General features: G+C 36.8%; 1 protein-coding gene across 1 annotated transcript; it reads right to left on the bottom strand.

Annotated features, from left to right (window-relative positions):
- Positions 1-18578: 18578 nt before the first annotated feature.
- Positions 18579-19372, bottom strand: LOC140818113 (protein SRC1-like). The gene is made up of 2 exons (XM_073177967.1): positions 18912-19372; positions 18579-18816 (listed from the first exon to the last, which is right to left on the bottom strand). Exon 1 carries the CDS (start codon positions 19282-19284, stop codon positions 18946-18948), a length of 339 nt encoding a protein of 112 aa, XP_073034068.1. The 5' UTR covers positions 19285-19372; the 3' UTR covers positions 18579-18816; positions 18912-18945.
- Positions 19373-25702: the final 6330 nt, after the last annotated feature.

Here is a 25702-nt window from a genome sequence, read left to right as displayed (position 1 = left end):
GAGCTTCATATGGTGCCATTCCAATGCTGTTGTGATAGATATTGTTGTATGCAAACTCAATTAAGGGTAACTGAGTGCTCCATTTTCTACTGAATTCAAGGGCACATGCTCGCAGCATATCTTCTAAGGTTTGTATGGTTCTCTCAGTTTTCCCATCGGTTTGAGGATGATAGGCCGTACTTAGGGTCACTTTCGTTCCCATGGCCTCTTGAAAGCTCTTCCAAAAGTGCAAGACGAACCTCGGATCTCTTTCAGATAGGATACTCACTGGCACTCCATGCAGCCTCACAATGTTTTCCATGTATAGTGAAGCCAGCTTTTGGAGATTGTAATTCATGCGGACGAGTAGAAATGCGTAGATTTCGTGAGTTTGTCTACGATTACCCATATATCGTTGTGGCTTTGCCTATACTTTTGCAATCCTACCACAAATTCCATGGAAATATGCTCTCACTTACATTTAGGAATTTCCAAAGGTTGCAGTAATCCTCCAGGTCGCTGGTGTTTTGCTTTGACCTGCTGATAACCTGACATCTTGAGACGAATTCAGCTACATCTCTTTTCATTTCATTCCACCAAAAATTATTCTTGAGGTCTTTGTACATCTTCGTACTGCCTGGATGGACTGAGAATTTTGACTTGTGCGCCTCTGCCATTATCTCTTGGCGAAGGTTATCGGGTACGCACAGTCACCCTTTAACCATATGACTCCTTTGTTATCAATTTGATGATCTTGAGACTTCTCTTCTCTGACTTGATTTTTAAGTTTGGTCAGTACCGGGTCTCGATCTTGGTTTAACTTGACGGTCTCCTGCAGACATGGCTGGGCCGAGAGGGAAGCTAGAGTCACTTTACCTGGGCCTTTCTGACTTAGCGCATCCGCCACTTTGTTTGCTTTACCCGGATGGTAGCTTATGGTCAAGTCATAGTCCTTCAAAATTTCGATCTATCTCCTTTGCCTCATGTTAAGTTCCTTTTGGGTGAACAAGTATTTTAGGCTCTGATGGTCGTTGAATATTTCACATTTTGCACCATAGAGGTAGTGCCTCCAAATCTTCAAGGCAAAGATAACCGCTGCCAGTTCCAGATCATGCGTAGGGTAGTTCTGTTTGTGTGGTTTCAACTGTCTTGATGCGTAGGCGATCATCCTTCCGTCTTCCATGAGTACGCATCCTAGACCTTCCTTAGAGACGTCACTGTAGATAGTGAAATCTTTATCCGCTGCGAGCAAGATCAACACTGGCGTGGATGCGAGTTTATCTTTCAATGTCTGAAAATTCTTCTCACAACTTTCACTCCAGCGAACTTAGAATTCTTCTGTGTGAGTTTTTTCAATGGTACGACTATCAAGGAAAACCGTTCGACAAATTTCCGGTATAACATGTCAATCCAAGAAAGCTTCTGATATCGGTGGTGTTCTTAGATCTTGGCCACCCTGTAATTTCTTCTACTTTCCTTGGATCCACTGACACTCCTATTTTCAAGATCACATGTCCTAGAAAGGACACACTCTTTAGCCATAATTCATATTTACTGAACTTAGCATAGAGCTTCTTCTCTCTTAAGGTTTGCAGAGCAAGGTGAAGGTTCTCTTCGTGGCTCGTATCGTCAGGGGAATAGAGGAGGATTTCGTCGATGAATACCAATATGAACTGATCCAGGAATGATTGAATACTCTGTTCGTCAGATCCATGAATGCTGCAGAAATGTTTGTTAGGCCAAAAGTCATCATTGTGAATTCATAATATCCATATCTGGTTCGAAAGGCTGTTTTGGGGTTTTCTTCAGCCCTGACCTTCAACTGGTGGTAACCTGTCCTCAGATCCAGTTTAGAAAAGACGACGGCTCCTTTAAGCTGATCAAACAGATCGTCTATCCGAGGTATATGGTACCTGTTCTTGATTGTGATCTTGTTCAGTTCTCTATAGTCGATGCACAATCTCATACTCTCATCTTTCTTCTTCACGAAGAGTACTGGAACTCCTCACGGGGACACACTCGGTCGAATTTGCTTTTTATCTAGAAATTCTTGGAGTTGTTCTTTCAGCTCCTTGAGCTCGGTTGGTGCCATTCTGTAAGGTGCTTTAGAGATTGGTGCAGCACCGGAGACCAAGTTGATTTCAAACTCAACTTCGCGGTTCAGGACCGTCCCAAAGAGTTCTTCTGGAAAAACATTTGGGAACTCTCTTACTATCGGGATGTCCTCAAGTTTCAGCTCGACTTCTTCTTTTACTTCACTGACCATTGCTAGGTAGATGTCTCCTCTGGATTTCTTGGCTTTCCAAGCTTGACATGCAGAAATTAGTGACTTCCGCTCCTTGGATTTACCATGAAACACGACTTCCTCCTGATTTGGGGTTTGGAGTTTGACTCTCTTTCCCTTACAATCTATCATCGCACTACTTCTTGCTAACCAATCCATCCCTAAGATGATGTCAAAATCGACCATGATCAATTGTATCAAGTCGGCGCTAAAAGTCTGATTACTGATACTGATTTTACAATCTCTGTAAATTTCGTGAGTTTCAATGGCCCTACTTGTAGGTGTGGCTATTCGAAAGGGCTCAGTTAGTTTCTCGGGCTTACATCCTAACTTCTTAGCAAATCTCTTAGACATAAAGTTATGTGTAGCACCACAGTCAAATAACGCATAAGCAGACACTTTTTGAATTAGGATGTTACCTGACACGACTTCATGTGCGTCGTCTGCCTCTTCCTGAGTCATGGCAAAGACCCTGGCATTAGGTTTGTCCTCCTTTGATTTACTAGGGCCTGCTCCCGCATTTGGCCCAGTTCATTTGTTAGGCCCTGCTGGTCGGTTGGTGGCGGTAGGACACTCTGCAATTCTGTTTTCCGATTTCCCACATCCAAAGCATACACCGCTGGCCCTTCGGCATTCCCTGGCGTTTCTGAAGCTGCATTTTGGGCATGGCTTGAGTCTTTGATAGTTAGTGGCGGGGGATTGCCCTTGAGAAGTCTGGCTGTTAAGAGGTCGTTTGATCCTGTTTTCCTCTTTCCTTCGACGAATGTCAGCTTCGGCTCGGATAGCCGCGCCCATCAAGTCTGAAAAGTTGGCAGGCTGGTAGGCTGCTAGAGTCGATTGGATCCGGCTGTTCAATCCCTTCTTAAAACAATGTAATTTCAGGACTTCGTCTGCCATGATTTCTGGAGCATAAGATCTAAGGGCATTGAACTGGGAGGTGTATTCCACAACTGACATATCCGGAGCTTGAATGAAATTTTCAAACTCACTCAGTTTCTGCAGTTTGACCTCGGCTAGATAATACTGTTTCAGAAAAGCTTCTCGAAAATGCTGCCATGTGATTGGTCCCGCAGCTGTCATGGCTGGCGAGATTGCTTCCCACCACTTACCTGCTTTATCCTCTACGAAATGCACAATAACGTCCACTTTCAGTGCCTCGGTAACTTCCAATAGTCGCAGCTGAGTCTCCACACTTTTCAGCCAGCTCTAGCTAACTTCAGGGTCTGCAGCTCCACTGAAGGTTGGACACCTGTTATTGCGAAGTGATTCATAGTGGAACTTTATTCCATTCGACGGTGGAGGTGGTGGTGGATGATTGTCATTTGGGTTCACTAACCCCTGCAGTGTCATCGCCACTATAGTGGCTATAGCCATCAAATCTGCCTGGTTAAGACTGAACCCTGGTGGAGGTCCATTCTCTTTTTCGTTGGCGTGGTTGTTGCTAGCATAGCAAGGGTGCGGTTTTGTCTCGGAGGTCTACCGACCATTTCCTAGAGTTTAAACGTTTCTAAGAATTTGTTGCGCATAACGACAGGATTGAAAGTTATGCTGGAGATAACTGAAATCAATGAATAAATAAACATAAATTTATTCATTTCTGAATGAAACAACTGAATGAAAACAAGTCGTACTGAATGAAATAACTTAGCAACAATGGGAAAATAAACTCATAATAATAAAAGAAAAGTCACTAAGACACCCTAGTCTACTATCTCTCCACCATCGACGACGTCTATGGGCTCTGCCACTATCTCTACGGGCTCCTCCTCTTCTGGCTCCTCTTCGTAATGTAGCTCTATCATCTGTGTGAGCTGGTCATTCTTTCCCATAAGCTGTGCCACTTGCGTCTTCAACCCTTGTATCTCTGCATCCACCTCGTCCAACAGATCACTGGCATGTTGTTGGTGTTGCTCACGCTCCGTCTTCTTCTGCTTGACCTGGTTCTTCAGAGTTTCAACCTACTGGGTCAAACGGTGGGTCACATCTGCAAGGATGCTCATAGCCTCACATTAATTCTCCAGTCTCTTTTTGCCCCTGGCATTTTGCTTCCTCTCTTCCTCCAATTCCTTACTGTTCTGCTCTATATCTTCTCTCAGCCTTCCCTCTAGATACAGGCTCTGCTCTATGACGTCCCTCAAGTCCATGTTATCTCCTCTCACCAGTTCTCCATGATAGATTGCCTTGTTAAGCTGGACCAGTATCTCCTTATTTTCTGTGGCTAGGGTCTCAATCTCTAGTCTCATCTCGCTTAGTCTGGCTCTAAGTCGCTTCATCTAGCGCATATAATAATCAAGGGCAAGCTGCTTCATGTGAATAGTAGCCTGGGAAAGAGTGCGAAATTGCGGGGGAGTCGATGGAGCCATTTCCTGAAATCAAAAATAGAAATGCTCAGAATCGGAAAGAGACCAAGGGACAATATGCAATATACATGCAATTTTTGAAAAAATAGTTTGGAAATAGACACATGGGTTCGAAGCATATGTCGAGAGGATTCCAGAACAATCGACGGAATCGAATTCGAAATTTCCTATGAGAAAATATAGGGTCTACAAATATTTCCTAAAACGGCAAAAACGACGTTTCCGAGGCCTAAACGAAGGAATTTCCCGATTTGGACCCCCGCCTCACAAAAAAGTTGTGAAAATCGCTCGTTGGACCGTTTCGGAGGGGATAGAATCGGAATTTCTCAAAAATTCCACCAAATTTTTTTCCCCATTTTCCCCAACCGGATTATGAATCTTGCGGCTCTGATACCACTTAAATGTCACGTCCCGAAACTCAGGGTTGACACCGACGTTGTTTAACAATCACACAATCGAAAACAACCAGCCTTGTAGCACAGTATAAACCAAAACCAGTTTATATATCATAATTCAACGAAATAACAATTGTCTTTACAATATCAAAATCAATAAACACCAGAATCTAATGCGGAAACGTTCCAACTGAATAATAGTAAACTTAAACTTAAATATAAAAACTTGATAGTTCACCAGCCCCAAAACTGGTCCGACTCCTCTTCCTCGAGTTCTTCCTCGGGTTTATCTGGGAAAAGGTTGTAAAAAGGGGTGAGTATTTTGGGAAATACTTAGCAAGTGGTGGCCGTATCGAGCACAATATAACAACAGGCATAAATTTCGAAACACATGACTTGCATACATAATTCATAACACATGCATAATTTTAAGCAGGCACTGAGATTCCTCTATTTTCTATGGTTTACTGATATTAATCTCTAATTTTTACTCCTCTAAGGGGGCGAAGGTCATATAGCGGTTACATCCCCACCGTGTAAGGTCATATCATGGTCGGGATTCCCACCCATATACAGTCGACTCCTAACAGTGCCCGAAAACCATATGACAACCAACAAAAGAAAAGGAGAACTCGACCGTATTTTCAAAAAAAAGAAGAATCATGCATAACGAAATTTTAATCTTTAAAACAAGCCCACTTACCGTAGTTTTGGAATGCTAAAAAACGTAGGTGCACGGCTTTGGATTGGATTGCTTCTTGCTCCTCGATCGGGCAATACTTCGGCTCGATTCTAACCTAACTTCGGGACGATTTTTTAGCATAGTTTTGGCTAGGGAGAAGCTGCTGGAAACTCGAAATTTGCAGCAAGGAATTTCTTGAAATTAGTGTGGGGCCCTTAGCTCCTAATCGTTATTACAATGCAATCTGATTAGGGTTAAGTAATTAATCACAGCGGAAAACGATTTTAAAATTTCTTTACAACGAGCCCAAAACATTTCTTCTAGTTTTATAATACTAAAAATAGTATTTAATCTCACGTCATAAACACGCCCACACATAATCAAAACCAATCACATACAAACATCTCATATCCTCGGGACATGCCCCGGTATATAGATACATATACATATATACTGGGAACATGACATAAACATAAACCTCAGCCCAAGCTGTGGCTCCGACCAGAAGTACCCTCTCTGGTCTCCTGATATCCTGGATTACCTGCCATTGTCCACACACAAAGACAACAACAGCCCCCCTTGGGGGTGAGCAAAGCTCCGTATGGAACAACCAATCATATATACCACAGATATCTAAACAATGATATATGGTATGCAATGCATGTATGTCGTGGAGGTATCAGGTCAAATGCCCATCCACTGAGCACATGTCAGAATCAATCGAATCGCTATCAAATCAATGCTCGAGCTGGCACACCGGCCAATATGGGATACACATATGATAGCGTCGGCAAAGCGCCATCAAATCCCAAATCTCATATCCAATCATATGGGGCCACAATTGTCTATGCTTTACGGGTCATATAATACCGGCATAGCGATTGTGTTCACAAACCCCGGAATCCAATCAAATCATATCAAGGTATCCAAGGATCATAGCTCAACGTGTATGTCATGTATCGATGTATGCATCAAATGATGTGTGTTAACAAAACATTTATTTTATATATCGATATTCAAATCTCAATGTCATGTATGCCACATCAAATCAACAAATAGGCATATAGACACATATTCTCAATCCAATCAATCAAATCTATCCAACATATATCATATAATACAGATACCTGTCGTATGTTACCCGGTCGCAACATACCTCAATTCTTCGTTTCCAGTTGATGTAGCCTGAAGATATTGATATTACACTTTATCTACATCAATAACATACTCATTCCAATCAACAACATAATTCAAAATCACAAATATGAGTTTCAAATATCTTTTGAAACTTCAATAATTCATATCAAAACGAAATTAGAACATAATTCAATTCCGACTTCAAAACTTAGTTTCTTGTCAGTTATTCTACCACATATATAACCGACACATAATTCTTCAATCTCAATCAAATGGTTAAAATTCTCTAATTATAATAAATTGAGAATAATTCACAATAACATCACTATAATCATCTCTTCTTCGTTAAAATCATACATTATTCAATAATCTTCAATTTCAGTATGATTTAACAATTTATCGGATTTATTCCAAAAATCTACGAATTTCAAACATCACCAAAACTATGAAATTTATACCTCAAATCGAAGACCTCGTGTCAACGATCCTAGATCTAAAGTCGGTTCGTCGATTGGATAAACCGATAGACCGCACGACCGAAAATAAAAATCAAATACCCTCTTCTCCTTTTTCTCTCACCTCTCTCTCGTTCCTCTATGTTATCTCTTTCTGAAACTCACTTTCACGTGAGTTTCAAAGTTTATCTCTTTTTTTTAATATTATATTATATTATATTATTATATTATATTAATAATAATATATTATATTATATAATATAATATATACTATTTAACATTTTAACTTCGGTATATCCCTTCGGATCAGTCAAACGATCAAATTTTCCAAAACTCAAAACATGAAACTTTTATATCTTTGAGTTTTCTACGTTATATCCAAATCTCAAATCATTTGGGCTTCATATGAAAATGATATATCACTATTTACCATTTTGCCCTTAAAATTAATTCATTAATTTTCAACTTATCTACGAAAATGCCATCAAAATAAATTGAATATTTTTCAACTTATTTACCAAAATGACATCAAAGCTATTTTAGTCTCGGGGTCTCACATTTCTCCACCTCTTAAAAGATTTCGTCCTCGAAATCTCAAACATCTTTATATACATAACATTGGCAAATATACATATGTCACCAGTTATAGTACATATCAAAACTAAAATCAGAATAAGGATCAGAATACATAGAATACAATGGAACAGATGGATCAGCATCAAATAAATGCGGATACGAATCTCGCATTTTGCTCTCCAATTCCCATGTCGATTCTTCAACACCATGTCTTGTCCATTGCACTCGAACCAACGGAATCGATTTGTTTCTCAATATCTTCTCCTTTCGATCCATAATGCGAACAGGTTGTTCAACATAGGAAAGAGAAGGATCAAGTTCAACATCGTCAGGTGCAAGCACATGTGATGGATCCGGTTCATATTTCCTCAACATAGAAACATGAAACACATCGTGAATAGCGGTTAGAGCTGGTGGCAATGCCAATCGATATGCAAGATCACCAACTCGATCAAGAATCTCGTATGGACCGACATATCGAGGAGATAACTTCCCTCGCATGCCAAATCGAACAGTGCCTCTAAAGGGAGATATTTTCAAAAACACTTTGTCACCTTTCTGGAATTCCAAGGGTCGTCTTCGTTTGTTCGCATAACTCGTTTGACGATCTTGAGCAGCTTTCATTCGATGCCGAATCAACTGAACCTTATCATTCATTTCCTGTATCATTTCAGGTCCAGTTAACTGTTTCTCACCAATTTCATCCCAGAATAACGGTGATCTACATCGTCTCCCATATAGAGCTTCAAACGGTGCCATACCGATACTCGTCTGAAAACTATTATTATAAGAAAATTCAACCAATGGTAAGGCATCTTGCCATTCCATTCTGAAGTCCATCACAATTGCATGCAACATATCCTCTAATGTTTGAATCGTACGCTCAGTCTGGACATCAATTTGAGGATGATAAGCAGTACTCATAGCCAAACGCGTACCCATCGCCTCTTGGAAACTACCCCAGAATTTGGAAGCAAACCTGGGATCACGATCAGATACAATCGAGACTGGCACACCATGCAGTCTCACAACATTCTCAATGTATAAACAGGTCATTCTCTTATAAGGATAAGTCCGCTCATACGGAATAAAATACGCAGATTTCGAAAGCCGATCAATAATGACCCAAATAGCATCATAGCCCTTGGGCGAACGAGGTAAATGAGTCACAAAATCCATAGCAATATGTTCACAATTCCATTTCGGGATTTCAAGACTATGGAGCAATCCTACAGGTTTCATTCTCTCGGCTTTCACTTGCTGGCAGACAAGACATTTCGAAATAAACTCAGCAATGTCCTTCTTCATACGTTTCCACCAGAATTGAGGTCTCAATGTCAAATACATCTTCCGACCTCCAGGGTGAATACTGTATTTGCTACAATGTGCTTCTCGAAGAAGGGCAGATCTCAAATCAGAGTCGTCAGGAACTACCACCCGATCATTAAGTCGTAAAGAACCATCAGAAGAAATCTGAAATCCAGACTGATGTCCTGCAGATACAAGTTCTTTCGACTTTTGGATCTGAGCATCGCTTCGTTGGGCCTTTCGTATTTTCGATATCAAATGCGGCTCAATTTGCAATGCTGAGACAGTGACAGAATTCCAATTCAAGTGAAAAGTCCAGCCAGAAGTACATATATCTTCGTGTACCTTGGCGACACCAACAGAAGCTAGAACAGAATCATGAACTTTACGGCTCAGGGCATCCGCAGTAACATTCACCGATCCAGGGTGATATTGAATCTCACAATCAAAATCCTTCAGGAGATCCATCCACCTGCGTTGCCTCATATTCAAATCAAATTGAGAAAAGAGATATTTCAGACTCTTATGGTCCGAATAGATAACAAACTTTTCTCCGTACAAGTAATGGCGTCAAATCTTCAAAGCAAACACAATGGCAGCCAATTCGAGATCATGAACAGGATAACGTGTTTCATGAGATTTCAATTGACGAGACGCATAAGCAACCACTTTGCAGTGTTGCATCAGAACACAGCCCAACCCTTTACCAGACGAATATGTACACACCACAAATCCTCCGGTACCTGAGGGAATAGTAACCACAGGTGCTGTGGTCAATCTCGTCTTCAATTCAAGAAAACTAGCTTCACATTCATCTGACCAAATGAATCGTTGATTCTTCTTTGTCAGTTGAGTAATAGGTTTAGCTATCTTCGAAAACCCTTCAATAAAACGAAGATAATATCCAGCTAAACCCATGAAGCTACGGATCTCAAGAACATTCGTAGGTCTTGGCCAATTCAATACAGCTTCGACCTTCACAGGATCAACAGATATGCCATGTCTCGAAATGACGTGGCCCAAAAATACAACCTTGTCTATCCAGAATTCACATTTGGACAATTTCGCAAACAAATGACTAGTACGAAGAGTTTGAAGTACCAGTCTCAGATGTTCAGCATGCTCCTTCTTCGATTTCGAGTATACACGAATATCATAAATAAAAACAATAACGAATCGATCTAAATAATCTCGAAAGACCCGATTCATTAAATCCATAAAGATAGCAGGAGCATCCGTAAAACCAAAAGGCATAACAAGAAATTCATAGTGGCCATACCTCGTATGAAAAGCAGTCTTGGGTACATCTTCGTCTCGAACACGTACTTGATGAACCCAGAACGAAGATCAATCTTCGAGTATACAGAAGTACCCTGAATCTGATCAAGCAAATCATCAATACGAGGAAGTGGGTACTTGTTCTTCACAGTAGCACGATTCAGTTGCCTATAGTCGATACACATTCGCATCGTACCATCTTTCTTTCGAACAAATAAACTGGAGCTCCCCAAGGTGATACACTCGGTCGAATATATCCCTTATCGAGAAGGTCATGTAATTGTTCTTTCAATTCTTTCAATTCCAATGGTGCCATGCGATAGGGAGCTTTAGATATGGGAGCAGTCCCCGGCACAAGATCAATACTAAACTCAACTTCTCGATGAGGAGGAAAATCAGGAATCTCATCGGGAAATACATCCGGGAATTCTTTCGCAATAGGAATCTCAGATAGAGAAGACTCCTTCTTAGAGACATCAATAGCGTAGATAAGATAACCCTCATCTCCGCTAGCCAAAAGTCGAGACATTTTCAAGGAAGATACCAATGGAATTTTGGCTTGGGAACCCTTGCCATAAAAATTCCACTTGGGTCCATCAATCGGTCGAAATCGAACCACTCCATGACAGCAATGAACAGTATCTCGATTTGTCATCAAGATATCCATGCCAACAATACAATCAAAGTCGTGCATTGGGAGGACAATCAGATTCAGAAATTTCACATTATCCTCGTATATCAATACACAGTTATGCACAACTTGCTCAAACAAAATAATCTTTCCTGCTTCTGGGACGCAGGGCAGGCTGCTGAGCTGACACTTAAGGTGGAGGAATATACTGTCGACCTCCTCGCCTTAGTCCAGCTTCGGCTGCCTTTACTCGTTCAACTGCCTCTGCGTAGCTGGTAGGCAATCCAGAAACAACATATGTATATAAAGCAGGATGTAAACCATTTACAAACCTGTTATATTTTGCCCTCGCATTCCCAGCTACTTGAGGTGCATACTTCAACAAAGTAGAAAACTTCGAAGCATACTCCGCAACAGACATCGTCCCCTACTGCAGATTATTAAATTCATTCTCCTCAGCAGTATAATAGGAAGGAGAGGAATACTGCTCCAAAAACTGGGCCTTGAAGACATCCCATGTGACTTCAATCCCGGCCTCTTTCAGTCCAATCTCAGCGGCTTCCCACCAAGATTTAGCTCGGTCCTTCAACTGATACAAAGCAAGTTTCAGTCTCCGAGCCTTGGAATACTCAACAATATTAAACAAGTGCTCGATATCCTTCAACCAAGCTTCAGCTCTTTCCGCACTCTCAGTGCCAAAGAACCTCGGTGGTTTCAGATCCTGGAATCGAGCCATCACAACATCCATGGACAACCCTTCAAATTGCCCAACTATTCTCTCAGTACTGCTACTCGCAGTTTCATTTGTGTGATCCATAAACAAATCAAAAGATGAATATCACAATTTCATATCAATTTCATAATCTCATAATCTCATCACCTCATATCATCAATCTCATCAGATACTTACTCAAATCAAATCACATAAGAGCAAGTGGTACAAATAAGTCAAACACATACGCACAATTCATTTGTGCCTATTCAAGTGTACACAAGACTCAATAGAGCATTCCCAGCTATGCTCTGATACCACTCTGTGTGGGGCCCTTAGCTCCTAATCGTTATTACAATGCAATCTGATTAGGGTTAAGTAATTAATCACAGCGGAAAACGATTTTAAAATTTCTTTACAACGAGCCCAAAACATTTCTTCTAGTTTTAGAATACTAAAAATAGTATTTAATCTCACGTCATAAACACGCCCACTCATAATCAAAACCAATCACATACAAACATCTCATATCTTCGGGACATGCCCCGGTATATAGATACATATACATATATACTGGGAACATGACATAAACATAAACCTCAGCCCAAGCTGTGGCTCCGACCAGAAGTACCCTCTCTGGTCTCCTGATATCCTGGATTACCTGCCATTGTCCACACATAAAGACAACAACAGCCCCCCTTGGGGGTGAGCAAAGCTCCGTATGGAACAACCAATCATATATATCACAGATATCTAAACAATGATATATGGTATGCAATGCATGTATGTCGTGGAGGTATCAGGTCAAATGTCCATCCACTGAGCACATGTCAGAATCAATCGAATCGCTATCAAATCAATGCTCGAGCTGGCACACCGGCCAATATGGGATACACATATGATAGCGTCGGCAAAGCGCCATCAAATCCCAAATCTCATATCCAATCATATGGGGCCACAATTGTCTATGCTTTACGGGTCATATAATACCAGCATAGCGATTGTGTTCACAAACCCCGGAATCCAATCAAATCATATCAAGGTATCCAAGGATCATAGCTCAACGTGTATGTCATGTATCGATGTATGCATCAAATGATGTGTGTTAACAAAACATTTATTTTATACATCGATATTCAAATCTCAATGTCATGTATGCCACATCAAATCAACAAATAGGCATATAGACACATATTCTCAATCCAATCAATCCAACATATATCATATAATACAGATACCTGTCGTATGTTACCCGGTCGCAACATACCTCAATTCTTCGTTTCCAGTTGATGTAGCCTGAAGATATTGATATTACACTTTATCTACATCAATAATATAATCATTCCAATCAACAACATAATTCAAAATCACAAATATGAGTTTCAAATATCTTTTGAAACTTCAATAATTCATATCAAATCGAAATCAGAACATAATTCAATTCTGACTTCAAAACTTAGTTTCTTGTCAGTTATTCTACCACATATATAACCGACACATAATTCTTCAATCTCAATCAAATGGTTAAAATTCTCTAATTATAATAAATTGAGAATAATTCACAATAACATCACTATAATCATCTCTTCTTCGTTAAATTCATACACTATTCAATAATCTTCAATTTCAGTATGATTTAACAATTTATCGGATTTATTCCAAAAATCGACGAATTTCAAACATCACCAAAACTATGAAATTTATACCTCAAATCGAAGACCTCGTGTCAAGGATCCTAGATCTGAAGTCGGTTCGTCGATTGGATAAACCGATAGACCGCACGACCGGAAAGAAAAATCAAAAACCCTCTTCTCCTTTTTCTCTCACCTCTCTCTCGTTCCTCTCTGTTATCTCTTTCTGAAACTCACTTTCACATGAGTTTCAAAGTTTATCTCTTTTTTTTTAATATTATATTATATTAATAATAATAATATAATATAATATAATATATACTATTTAACATTTTAACTTCGGTATATCCCTTCGGATCAGTCAAACGATCAAATTTTTCAAAACTCAAAACATGAAACTTCTATATCTTTGAGTTTTCTACGTTATAACCAAATCTCAAATCATTTGGGCTTCATATGAAAATGATATATCACTATTTACCATTTTGACCTTAAAATTAATTCATTAATTTTCAACTTATCTACGAAAATGCCATCAAAATAAATTGAATATTTTTCAACTTATTTACCAAAATGATATCAAAGCTATTTTAGTCTCGGGGTCTCACAATTAGGGTGTAGAGAATGCTAGGTATGGTGGACTATTTATAGTGGGGGAGGATGGAGCTCAATATGGTAGTCCAATCATACCCAAAATTGCTTCAAATCTCACAATATTTGACTTCAACCCCACCATTCCATGGCTGATGATTTTCTTCTTAATTTAAGTTCCTAATTTCCTAATCCCACACTTGATTTACTCGAAAATATGGTGCAAGCATTTCTTCCATTCTTCTAGCTAAAGTTCCATACATTCAATATTCAAGCACACCATATTTAGGCAAAGATATAGGGAAATCTCGAATTTTGCAAGATCCATGTATTTCTTCTTCTAAACCTTGCATGATATCTCCCAAATCTTGCAATATCTTCTACCTAAATTTCGAAAATTTGCTTGAACAAGTGCATGTATTATTATCTTGATAATAAGGATTTCCCATAAAAATATTTTCCAATATGTATATCTTATTCTAATAAAATCATCAAAATCCTATGCTCTTAAATTCCTTACAAATGTTAATTAAAAAAAATTGAAAAATCCAGTTCTTACAATTCTCATATGTAACCCATTTAGATTAGGGTCATGATATAAAATTAAAGATATAAATTAATAAAATGAATTTAATATAATATATCTTTCAAATTCGAGGGTCATTACTAATTCGAGGACAATGTGGTGTTGGATACAAATAATTTCATGTTACTGAGGTTTTTGGATATCATAATGGGAATGAGTGATGGAAGTGAATCAAAATTTGATTTTTCGTATGTTCGTCCGTTTTTAAAGCCTTGGAGAATGTCTATGGATTTTGGTTTTGGGATTTTGACACTAAATTATTCGATGGTTTTATTTATATGTTATGCGAGAGAGCAAGTGTGAGGCCCAGTTATTATAATTATAATTAATTATCAAACAATTTTGATTTAATCTAAAACTGGAGTGAAAGTGATTTAAAATACTTAAAATGAACCTTGATCTCAATATATGTTGTGAATAACCACCCACTAACACTACAAAAAAAAAAGCGATTAGCGAAGGTCAAAATCGTCGCTAAAATCGTCGCCAAAAGGATTAGGCGACGGTTTTAACTACGGTTTGGCGATCCGTAACTGGAGGTTGCGTTACATTCTACAAGCGACGGTTTTTCAACTACCGTCGTATGTAGCGACGATTTTTTTGAAGAACATCGTCGCTATATTCGCGACGGTTTTACAGCGACGATTTATATAAACACCGTCGCTAATATAAGCGGCGGTTATTTACAAAACCGTCGCTATATTAATCGACAGTTTTTTAAAAAAACCGCCATTTAAGAAGCGACGGTTTGTAACCATAAAATTCATAAAAAAACTACTACGCAAAAATTAAAATTATGTATTAGATTTTCTTTAAAAAAAACTTTAAAACCTGATGTATCGCTATATAGCGACAGTTTTTAATAACACCGTCGCCTATCAAATTAAGCGACAGTTTAATAAAAACCGTCGTTATTTTAGCATCGGTTTATGATAAACCGTCGCTAATATAGCGACTGTTTCTCATAAACTGTCGCTAATATTGCGACTGTTCGACAAACCCGTCGCCATTTTGTGCGACGAGTTGTTTACCCGTCGCCATGTGTGACGGAATAATACAAGACCGTCGCACAAAATGGCGACGGGTTTGTCGAACAGTCGCAATATTAGTGACAGTTTATGAGAAACCGTCGCTAATATAACGGCGTTTTTTAGTAAACCGTCGCTTAATTTGATAGACGACGGGTTTATTAGAAACGTACCGTCGCTTTATGCACAAACCGTCGCTATAATAGCGACGGTTTTAATAAGACATCCGTTTTTTTGTAGTGTAATGATATTTGAATTGGCGGAGAAATACTCTCCATGTAACATACACTAACCCGGGTCCAACAATGGAAATTGGTTGAGAATCGGTCATGTCTTTATAGAATAAATCTATATTTGAAAAAGATAATTATTGAAATTTTAGAATAGACCTAACACATTTAATAATGAAAGCAAGGAACGAAATGGCCCAGAAACCGCTGATTTCTTCAATGCATGTGATACACAATATAATAAAGCTAGCCAATGATCACACAAATTTGACTTTCAAAGCAGTACACCCAATTTTGCATGCAAGTTGCCATTTGTTATATGCATTTACAATTACAGAAAATGAATTTTTGAAATGTTATTAACACTTCATGGGTCAGAACACAGATGCTTGACTCAGTTCTACGCGTTTAGCAAGACAGAATTTGTAAGAAAAAAACTAATTTAATGCATATTTACCACTTATATAAGTGTAAAGCCTTGTTGAAGTTTTATGCATTCCATTCCTTCAATTCCTCGGACATAAAAACAGGTACGTAGAGGAATATAATTGATCACAGTGAGAGTGTAATAAAAAAGAAGTAGAATATTCAAACCATGTCCGGTGTGAGTGAGAAGATCAAATCGAAAATAAAGAACAAAGTGGGGGATGCCCTTCACCTTAGCCACCACAAGGTGGAAGAACACCCCGGTGGCGAACGTAAAGAGGAGAAGGAGCATGGCGGCAGCCATTTAACGGAGTTCATGCACAAAATCAAGAAGAAGACGAAGAAGAAGATATCGGGCGGCGTCCATGGCAGAAAACACCACCGAGAAGAAGAGGAAAATGAACACTGCGCCGAAGAAGGTGAAGAGGAAGAAGAGAGCGATGAGGAGGAAGTAGAAGAAGAAGGGGAAGATATGGCGGCGGTTGCTGAAGGAGGCGTTGGCATTTTTGAGAGTCTGTCTGAGTTATTGTCTGGGATTCAGATTTAGTTCTTCAAAACTTGATTAATTATAATTACTGTGCATTTTATAAATTTTTCAGAATCATTTCTGTGTCAATTGTAGCTTTTGTAATTTTTAATTTTCAAATTATTACAACTCTACTAGATCGCCATATCTATGTTATCATTACTGTTTATATGTATCTTATTTTTAAAAAAAATAAATTATTACTGTTTATACTGTGTATAATGGTGACCAACTCCAATCTTTTAATTTTTTTTTTTTTTAAATCGAGAGTGTGAGGACTCGAACCTGAATTATTACAAAATAAAACAAAGTGAGATCATTAAAACTAAATCTGGATCTCCTTTACTTTAGTTTTAAATTTACTAAAAGTAAAAAAACATGGGCTACTAATCTAGAAAAGTAATGATTATTTAGATTATTTCATAAATTAACAAATATTTTATTTATTATTAGCTACTATAAGGATAAAAGAAAGAAAAAAAATTGGCGGCCCCAATCTAACGGGGCCTACGGATACCTCCAATTAATAAAGAGTGAGTCTCATGTGAGACCGTCTCACGGATCATAATCTGTTAGACGGGTCAACAATACCCATATTTACAATAAAAAATAGTACTCTTAGCATAAAAAGTAATACTCTTTTATGGGTGACCCAAATAAGAGATCCGTCTCACAAATAATACCCGTGAGACCGTCTCAGATAAGTTTTTGCCATTAATAAATAATCAAGCAAAGATAAGAAAACAGCGCTAATAATTGAATTTTCAAACAAAAATATTAGTAAAGCTACACAATAACAAGAATTCAATGTCACAATCAAAACAAACCATATGATATTTTAATGTCACCGATTACATTTTGGGTAAAACAAAAACAAAAAAATCCATGCAATATGAAAACAAAACGAGAAAATTAATCATAAAAAATTAAAATGTAAAATATTAAAACTACATCAAACCCTAGTGTCAAATTCCCAAAATTCAGGCTCTCTTAAAATTAAGTATCTTGATGAAAAAAATTCACAACATTTCATTAAAAAAATTAGAAAATTTTTATATATTTTTTAAATAAATAACGGGTTTTGTCTATCCCGACATGTCCCGCAACACAAACAGGCTTGCTTTTTTTTGACCCGATTGCTAAAATGGTCACTCAACCTGCCTATTTTATTTAGTATTTATGCACATATTTGGGATTTTTGGGCCGAAATCCTTGTCAATATAGTGGGAAAATTTAGAATAAATGTTGTGCATTTCATTTTGCAAATTCTACACCTGATCATTCACTACGTGAGTATCAAAATTTGTAAATTGGTTCCCTAAGTATGTTCAGTCTTCAGATATGGTCGTTGTTGGGATAGGAAAAGATTTTAGAAGGGGTGAATGAATTATTTTAAATATTTTGCAACAATTGAGCTGATTTTAATATTTATTAGTTGTTAAAATCTTTTCTTAAAAAAGTTAGATTTAACCAGACAACTAATCAATTAATACATCGGCTAAGCAAAATATACAAATAGACTTAATAAATGCTTAAGTAAAATAAGCGTGATTCACAAAAACTCCTGTAAAACAATCTCACGGGTCAATTTTATGAAAGATATATTCTATATGGGTTACCCACGAAAAAATATTACTTTTAATGTCAAATATATTAATTTTTATTGTAAATATGAAAATAATTGATCATTCCGTGACTCATCTCAAGAAAGGTCTACTCATCGTGATTTTATATATGTTTCAGATTAAACCACTATAAAATAATAACATCAATCAACAATTACTATAAAATCATAATTAATCCCAAAGTTGACATAACAAAATCCAAAGCAAATACATCACAAATACCATATTCATCTCAAAGTTAAAACCTTCAATACATCTACATATATTAAGGCGACACAAGTTTTTTTTTTTTTGTATTTCTTTTTTGCTTTTTTTATCACTCTTCATTTATTTGCAACCATATAGTAGAAAAAGCCTCTGGACCACACTCCATAACCTACAAAGAAAATAAACAAACATCAAATAAATTATAAATAAATATTATATTATTCATATTTCAAATGTAATTTAAGTTTTCTAATGAACAGATACCTTATTATATAAATTGTGTAGCAGAAGATTTCGTCTAATCGCTATCGCTGCTGCTGCTATCACCACCGTGTTCGTATCCGTGCTCGTGCTTCTTCTTCTCTTTCTTTTTCTTCTTCTCGCCCTTCTCGTCATGGCCGCCGTCGCCATGGATCTTGTCCTTGATCTTATCAACCAAACCCTCCTTGTGCTCACCAGATCCATGCTCGGGCTTGTGCTCTCCGTATCCATGTTCCGGCTTGTGCTCGCCGTGCCCGTGTCCGGGCTTAATGTGCTCCACTTCGCACACACCAGCCTTGTGATCATCGTGTTTCTCTCCTTCCTTGTGGCCTCCCATGCCAAGTGTCTCTTCGATCTTGTGAATGATTCCGGCCATTTTGTTTCCTTTCGCTTGAAAAATGGAATTAGATGCTATAAAATAGAATGTTTATTTTCTATGGATTGGTGAGGAATGAGTATAGAATGTGTCCTATTTATAGATGCACAAAAAGAGGATAAGGGTCACAAAAATATTTTATTTTTATATTTTTGGAACTTTAATATATATATATATATATATATATATATATATATATATATATATTTATAATATCCATATAATATTAATGTATGATTTGATTCTTTTACGCGCATGGACCCCCTCGGCATTATTGTATGTGGATTTATATATATATTTATAATATCCATATAATATTAATGTATGATTTGATTCTTTTACGCGCATGGACCCCCTCGGCATTATTGTATGTGGATTTGGCATATATATATATATATATATATATATATATATATATATATATATATAATGTTAAGTATTTCTTTTGATTTATACAACTCACTAAGAAATATTAAACAAATTCTAACAAATAAAAGAGTTACAGATGTGAAATAAAGACTAATCTTTAGAAATTTCAAAGTGGGAGGGAAACGAAATCTTCTGCTTCATTTTGCGCCATATTTCAGTATGGATTTTGATTTTTGTGATATCTAAAAGACAAAAACTGGTGTGAGACGGTCTTCTGATCGTATTTGTGAGGCAGATCTCTTATTTGGGTCATCCATGATAAAATATTACTTTTTATCCTAAGAGTATTAGTTTTTTTATTGTGATCATCCGTCGGGTTGACCCATATCACATATTAAGATCTATGAGACGGTCTCACATGATACTCACTTCATCTAAAATTAGTCAAATTATGCGGATTGTAGGATTTTTTTTTTATGTGCAAGTAAAATATCAAATCGTTTTATGTCTAAATTTCCTTGTTAATTTAAGGTTGTAGTAAAGAGAGTAGTGCCGACAATTGAGCAATTTCATGGAGACCACGAATGATTCATGGAACCAAGATGGAGCTTCCACGTGAATTCTAAACGTGTCATGATATGATTGGATGTGAACAACATGGTTGAATAGTGTTGAGCCATTCACGGAAATCGAAATCTCACTTTAATAAATAAATCAGTAAAAGTTATTTGTAGTTTTTTTTTTAGTCAAAAGTGAATTATAATTTTGACTGAAAATATAATCCAAAATCTATAACGTATAATATACATCCATAATCTCTATTTTATGATATACAGGAATTTTTTACATAAGATTGTGCTTTTGTAGAGTTGATTGATTTACAAATTATTAAAATGTGGCGAAAAAATAGAATCGGACAGTGTGTGAAAATAAAAGTGAAAAGATATATAATAAGTGAAGTTTTAATAAATTAACAAAAATACCGTATAGGAAGATATCTTTTCATTTATTTGAATGAATGTAAAAAAGTAATTTTGAAATATATAAAAATATCAAGGGTAAATGTTTCCAAAAATGTCTATTTATTTACCGAAATAAAATAATCACCTCTGAATAATTAGAATCCACGTCAGACTCGGTATACAAATTTCATTGGCAAAAACTTATGTGAGACGGTCTCACGGATCGAATTTCTGAGACGGATCTCTATTTGGGTCATCCATGAAAAAGTATAATTTTTTATGCTAAGAGTATTACTTTTTATTGTAAATATGGGTAGGGTTGACCCGTCTCACATATTAGTATCCGTGAGACGATCTCACATTAGACCCAATTAATTTCATTTATGTAAAAAAAGTTGAAGACAAGTTATAATAATGCATATATTTATGTAAATTGACGGTTGAAAAACACTAAATTCGTGGTATATAAATTTATATTTTATCCACTCTTTTCCACTAACTATCTATGTGCAAAATTTGTAATATTTATCTATTATTTTATTTATTAAAATTGAGACATGCATAGTTATTAATTTGGTTGGTGGATATGATATCAAACTAAACTATCTCTGAATTAAAAGGAGAGATAGATCAAATAAAATCTGAAATAAAATATTTAAAAGAAAGAGTAAATACTCTTAGTATTAATGATCATATTTGGGAAAAAGATTCAACTTCTGATGAAGAAGAAGAAGAAAATATTTTACCCAAAGATGATAATGAAATAAATCAAATGATATGGGTTAATAACATTGATCAAATCATCTCTCAAAAATGGTATTCAAAAGTAACATTAATTATTAATAAAAAATTTAAAATTACTATTGAAACACTTCTGGATACAGGAGCTGATGTAAATTGCATCAGTGAAGGAATTGTTCCTTCTAAATATTATAAAAAGACTACTCAGTTTATAACAGCTGCTAATAAACAACCTCTTATAGTCAATTACAAATTGTCTGATGTAGCAATATGTAATTCTGGAGTTTGTTTAAATACTACTTTTATTGTCATTAAAAATATCTCTACTCCTGTAATTCTAGGAACCCCATTTTTCCAAATGTTGTTTCCTATTAATAAAATTAATGAAAAGGGTTTATATACCAATATTAAAGGAAATAATTTATTTTTCCCATTTACCACTATACCTGTTTCAAAATCTATAAATATTTTACAAAAAATAGTACATAATAAAGAAAATTTTATTACTTCATTAAAAGATGAAGTTCTTTTTAAAAATATTAAAGAGAAAATAAATTCTGAAAAAATTCAAGAAAAAATAAAAATTATTTCGGAAAATATATCTAAAGAAATTTGTGCTGATGTTCCTAATGCCTTTTGGAATAAGAAGAAACATCAAGTCAGTTTACCTTATACGGATGATTTTATTGAGGATAAAATTCCTACTAAAGCTAGGCCTATAGCAATGGGACCTAGACTTTTAAATTATTGCAAAGAAAAAATTGATAGTCTTCTTAAAAAAGAATTGATAAGACCAAGTAATAGCCCTTGGAGTTGTCCAGCATTTTATGTAGAAAATGCAGCAGAAATTGAGAGAGGAACTCCAAGACTTGTTATCAATTATAAACCGCTTAATAAAGCATTAAAATGGATAAAGCATCCATTACCAAATAAAAGAGATTTATTAAATAGATTATTTAGGGGAAAAATATTCTCTTCTTTTGATTTAAAATCAGGATTCTACCAGATTCTTCTAAAAGAAGAAGATAAATATAAAACAGCTTTCACTGTACCATTTGGCCATTACGAATGGAATGTAATGCCATTTGGATTAAAAAATGCTCCAATGGAATTTCAAAATATAATGAATGAGATTTATAATTCATATATAAATTATATTATCGTTTATATAGAAGATGTTCTTATATATTCCGATAATATTGATCAGCATTTTAAACATCTGAATATATTTATTCAGGTTACTAAAAATGCTGGATTGGCAGTAAATCAGAAAAAAGTAAAACTTTTTCAAACTAAGATAAAATTCTTAGGACATTATATTGAAAATGGAATAATAATTCCTATTGAAAGAGCAATTGTTTTTGCTAATAAATTTCCTGATAAAATCACTGATGTAAATCAATTACAAAGATTTCTTGAAAGTCTTAATTACATAGAAGATTTTTATAAAGATCTCGCTCAAGATTGTAAATTATTATTTCAAAGGTTGAAGAAAAATCCTCAACCATGGACTGATAGTCATACTTTAGCAATACAGAAAATAAAAGAAAGAGTTAAAGAACTCCCTTGTTTATCTATTGCTAATCCTGAAGCATTCAAAATAGTTGAAACAGACGCCTCTGATATTGGATATTGAGGAATACTTAAACAAAAATTAGATAATACATCTAAAGAAATTCTTGTAAGATATACTTCTGGAACTTGGAATAATACTCAAAAGAATTACTCTACAATAAAGAAAGAAATCCTTTCAATTGTTAAATGTATTACAAAATTTGAAAGTGATCTTTTAAATAAGAAATTTTTATTAAGAGTTGATTGCAAATCTGCCAAAGATATTCTTTTAAAAGATGTTAAAGTAATAGCATCTAAACAAATATTTGCTAGATGGCAAGCAATATTAGCTTGTTTTGATTTTGATATTGAACATATTTATGAAAAATCTAATTCTTTACCAGATTTTCTAACTAGAGAATTCTTGCAGGGATCAGCCTTGGAAGACAGTCTTAAAAAGACCAGCCACCGGGAAGAAGCCCATGAATAAACCACCTTTCAAAAGAGGTGCTACTGTTCCTCAGCCAAATATGGCTAACACAGAGGAAGAAAAGTTTGATCCAATTAAAGAATTTGCAGAAGATCCTACTGCGTATGAAATACATTATTATAATAATGCTATATTTGCCTTAAAGGGATCAAAAGAGGAATTAAAATATCCTTATATAATTTCAGGATGCCTTAATTGCTGTCCTGTTGATAAAGACCTAAAAGGTTTATCACCTATTCATATAGTTCAAAGCTATTTAATTAAAGATTTGCAACCCATATTGGGATGAAAAACCAGAGAATATTTTGAAACCATTTTGGTAGAAACAGGTTCTGTTGAAATTCAACATATGGATCGAAATCGCGATTATGCTTTTTCTAAAATGATAATAAAAAAGATTATCCCAGCTGCTATGTAGTGACCCGTTCCAGAATCACCTACTAATCAAGAACTAAGCATGCAATCAATAATAATCAGAGATAACAGCGGAAAAGTCAACAACAATACCGATTAACTAAACCAACCAGCTACTCAACGTCCTCCTCCTGCTCCTCCTGAGCTGTCCAACCTGAGGCCTGCCCCGAGGGAATGGGATGTCCAAGAATAAACAAAACCGAGTACGTGAGCGATAAGAACGCCCAGTACAAAAGTATGAGTATACAAGCCTATATGAAATGCACATGCTATGATATGATACCAGGGTAGTCAAGAAACAGGAATCACAAAGGATCTCAAAATGCTCAGTCTAGAGGCGCCAAGTGGATAGTGCCGCGCGGTCCAACCTCTGGGTCACTGCATCCACTACAAGACAGACGTGGACCTAAAATGTCCCGGACCACCGAAGCCCTCCCGACCCGTCGGCCACTGTGTACTCTCGGTGTCCATGCGTCCACAAGACAGGGCTGAGCGGCCCCAAGATATAGCTTATCTCGAAAGAGATACAGCTCAACAGTAAAGGCTATCTCGAAGAAGGTACGGCTCAACATGAAATGCAACGTGCAGTAATAAACGTGACATAATAGCATGCATCATATGACATATATCAATGCATCACATAATCATGCAACACATATAAGAATGTATACTCAACCAGGATATCTCGGATAGTACTTTCGTACCTCTATCACAGTAATCCTAATCCACTGGAACCACCAGACAACAGGTCTAATCCAAGCCTATTCATCAAAAGCATACTCAATCAATACTACCATGCTCGACTAACAAAACCAGTACTCCCTAGTACTACCAAAGGTTTAGGGTTTACCTTCGTCCGTCGACAGCCCTTTGATGTCGATTGCCTTGAAACTCAGGCGCCGCTACGCTACTACTCCTGGCAGCTCTTGGCTATCGCTCGACCAACAACTAACCCTAGAAACCTTCCAAACTCTCCAAAATGAGAGAAAACTCAAGAAATTGGCAAGTCAAAATGAGGAAATCCGAGCACTATTTATAGGCCATGTTCGGATCCTCCGAACAGCACTTCGGAACGTCCGAACGCTACGTGTCCATTGGCTCTTGACAGCTCATGATCGGATCCTCCGATCATACACTTCGGACCGTCCGAACATGCACGTGTCCAGCTGCTCTTGACACCTCATGATCGGATCCACCGAACCCACTTCGGACCTTCCGAACTCCCACGTGTCGATCAACTCTTGACACCTAATGATCGGATCCACCGAACTCACTTCGGACCTTACGAACTCTTCGGTGCTTCCGAACCATCTTCGGTCCGTCCGATCATGACTCGGTCAAAATTACACCTTAAACCTTCTTAATCACCATTAATCCGTTAATTACCCAATTGGAATTCGGGCTACTACATTCTCCCCCCCTTAAAATGATTTCGTCCTCGAAATCTAGGCAAGAGAATGAACAAAACGAAAATAACAACATCATTACCCTCCAAATCTAAGGAACAACCCATCACTAGACGCTTAGCTAAAACCGAATGACCCATCGGAGTAGAAACAGAAAGAATGACGTCTAGAGAAACATGCGGTAACTTATGACGCTTAACAGATCGTCCTGGTCACCCCAACGACCTACACTTCCCTGACTACTCTCATCACCAAAGTGGTCAGCCATTGCTACAACATAGAATAGGGAAACTAGTAAATTGGTCAACGGAAATCCCAAAACAGAATCTATATCCCAAAATCGTACGCATGCTCTGATACCATAAATGTAGTGACCCGTTCCAGAATCACCTACTAATCAAGAACTAAGCATGCAATCAATAATAATCAGAGATAACAGCGGAAAAGTCAACAACAATACCGATTAACTAAACCAACCAGCT

This window comes from Primulina eburnea, chromosome 17, assembly GCF_022965805.1.
Source record: "Primulina eburnea isolate SZY01 chromosome 17, ASM2296580v1, whole genome shotgun sequence".
In the NCBI taxonomy this organism is placed as follows: Eukaryota; Viridiplantae; Streptophyta; class Magnoliopsida; order Lamiales; family Gesneriaceae; genus Primulina; species Primulina eburnea.
This window is presented reverse-complemented; position numbering and strand designations above follow the sequence as displayed.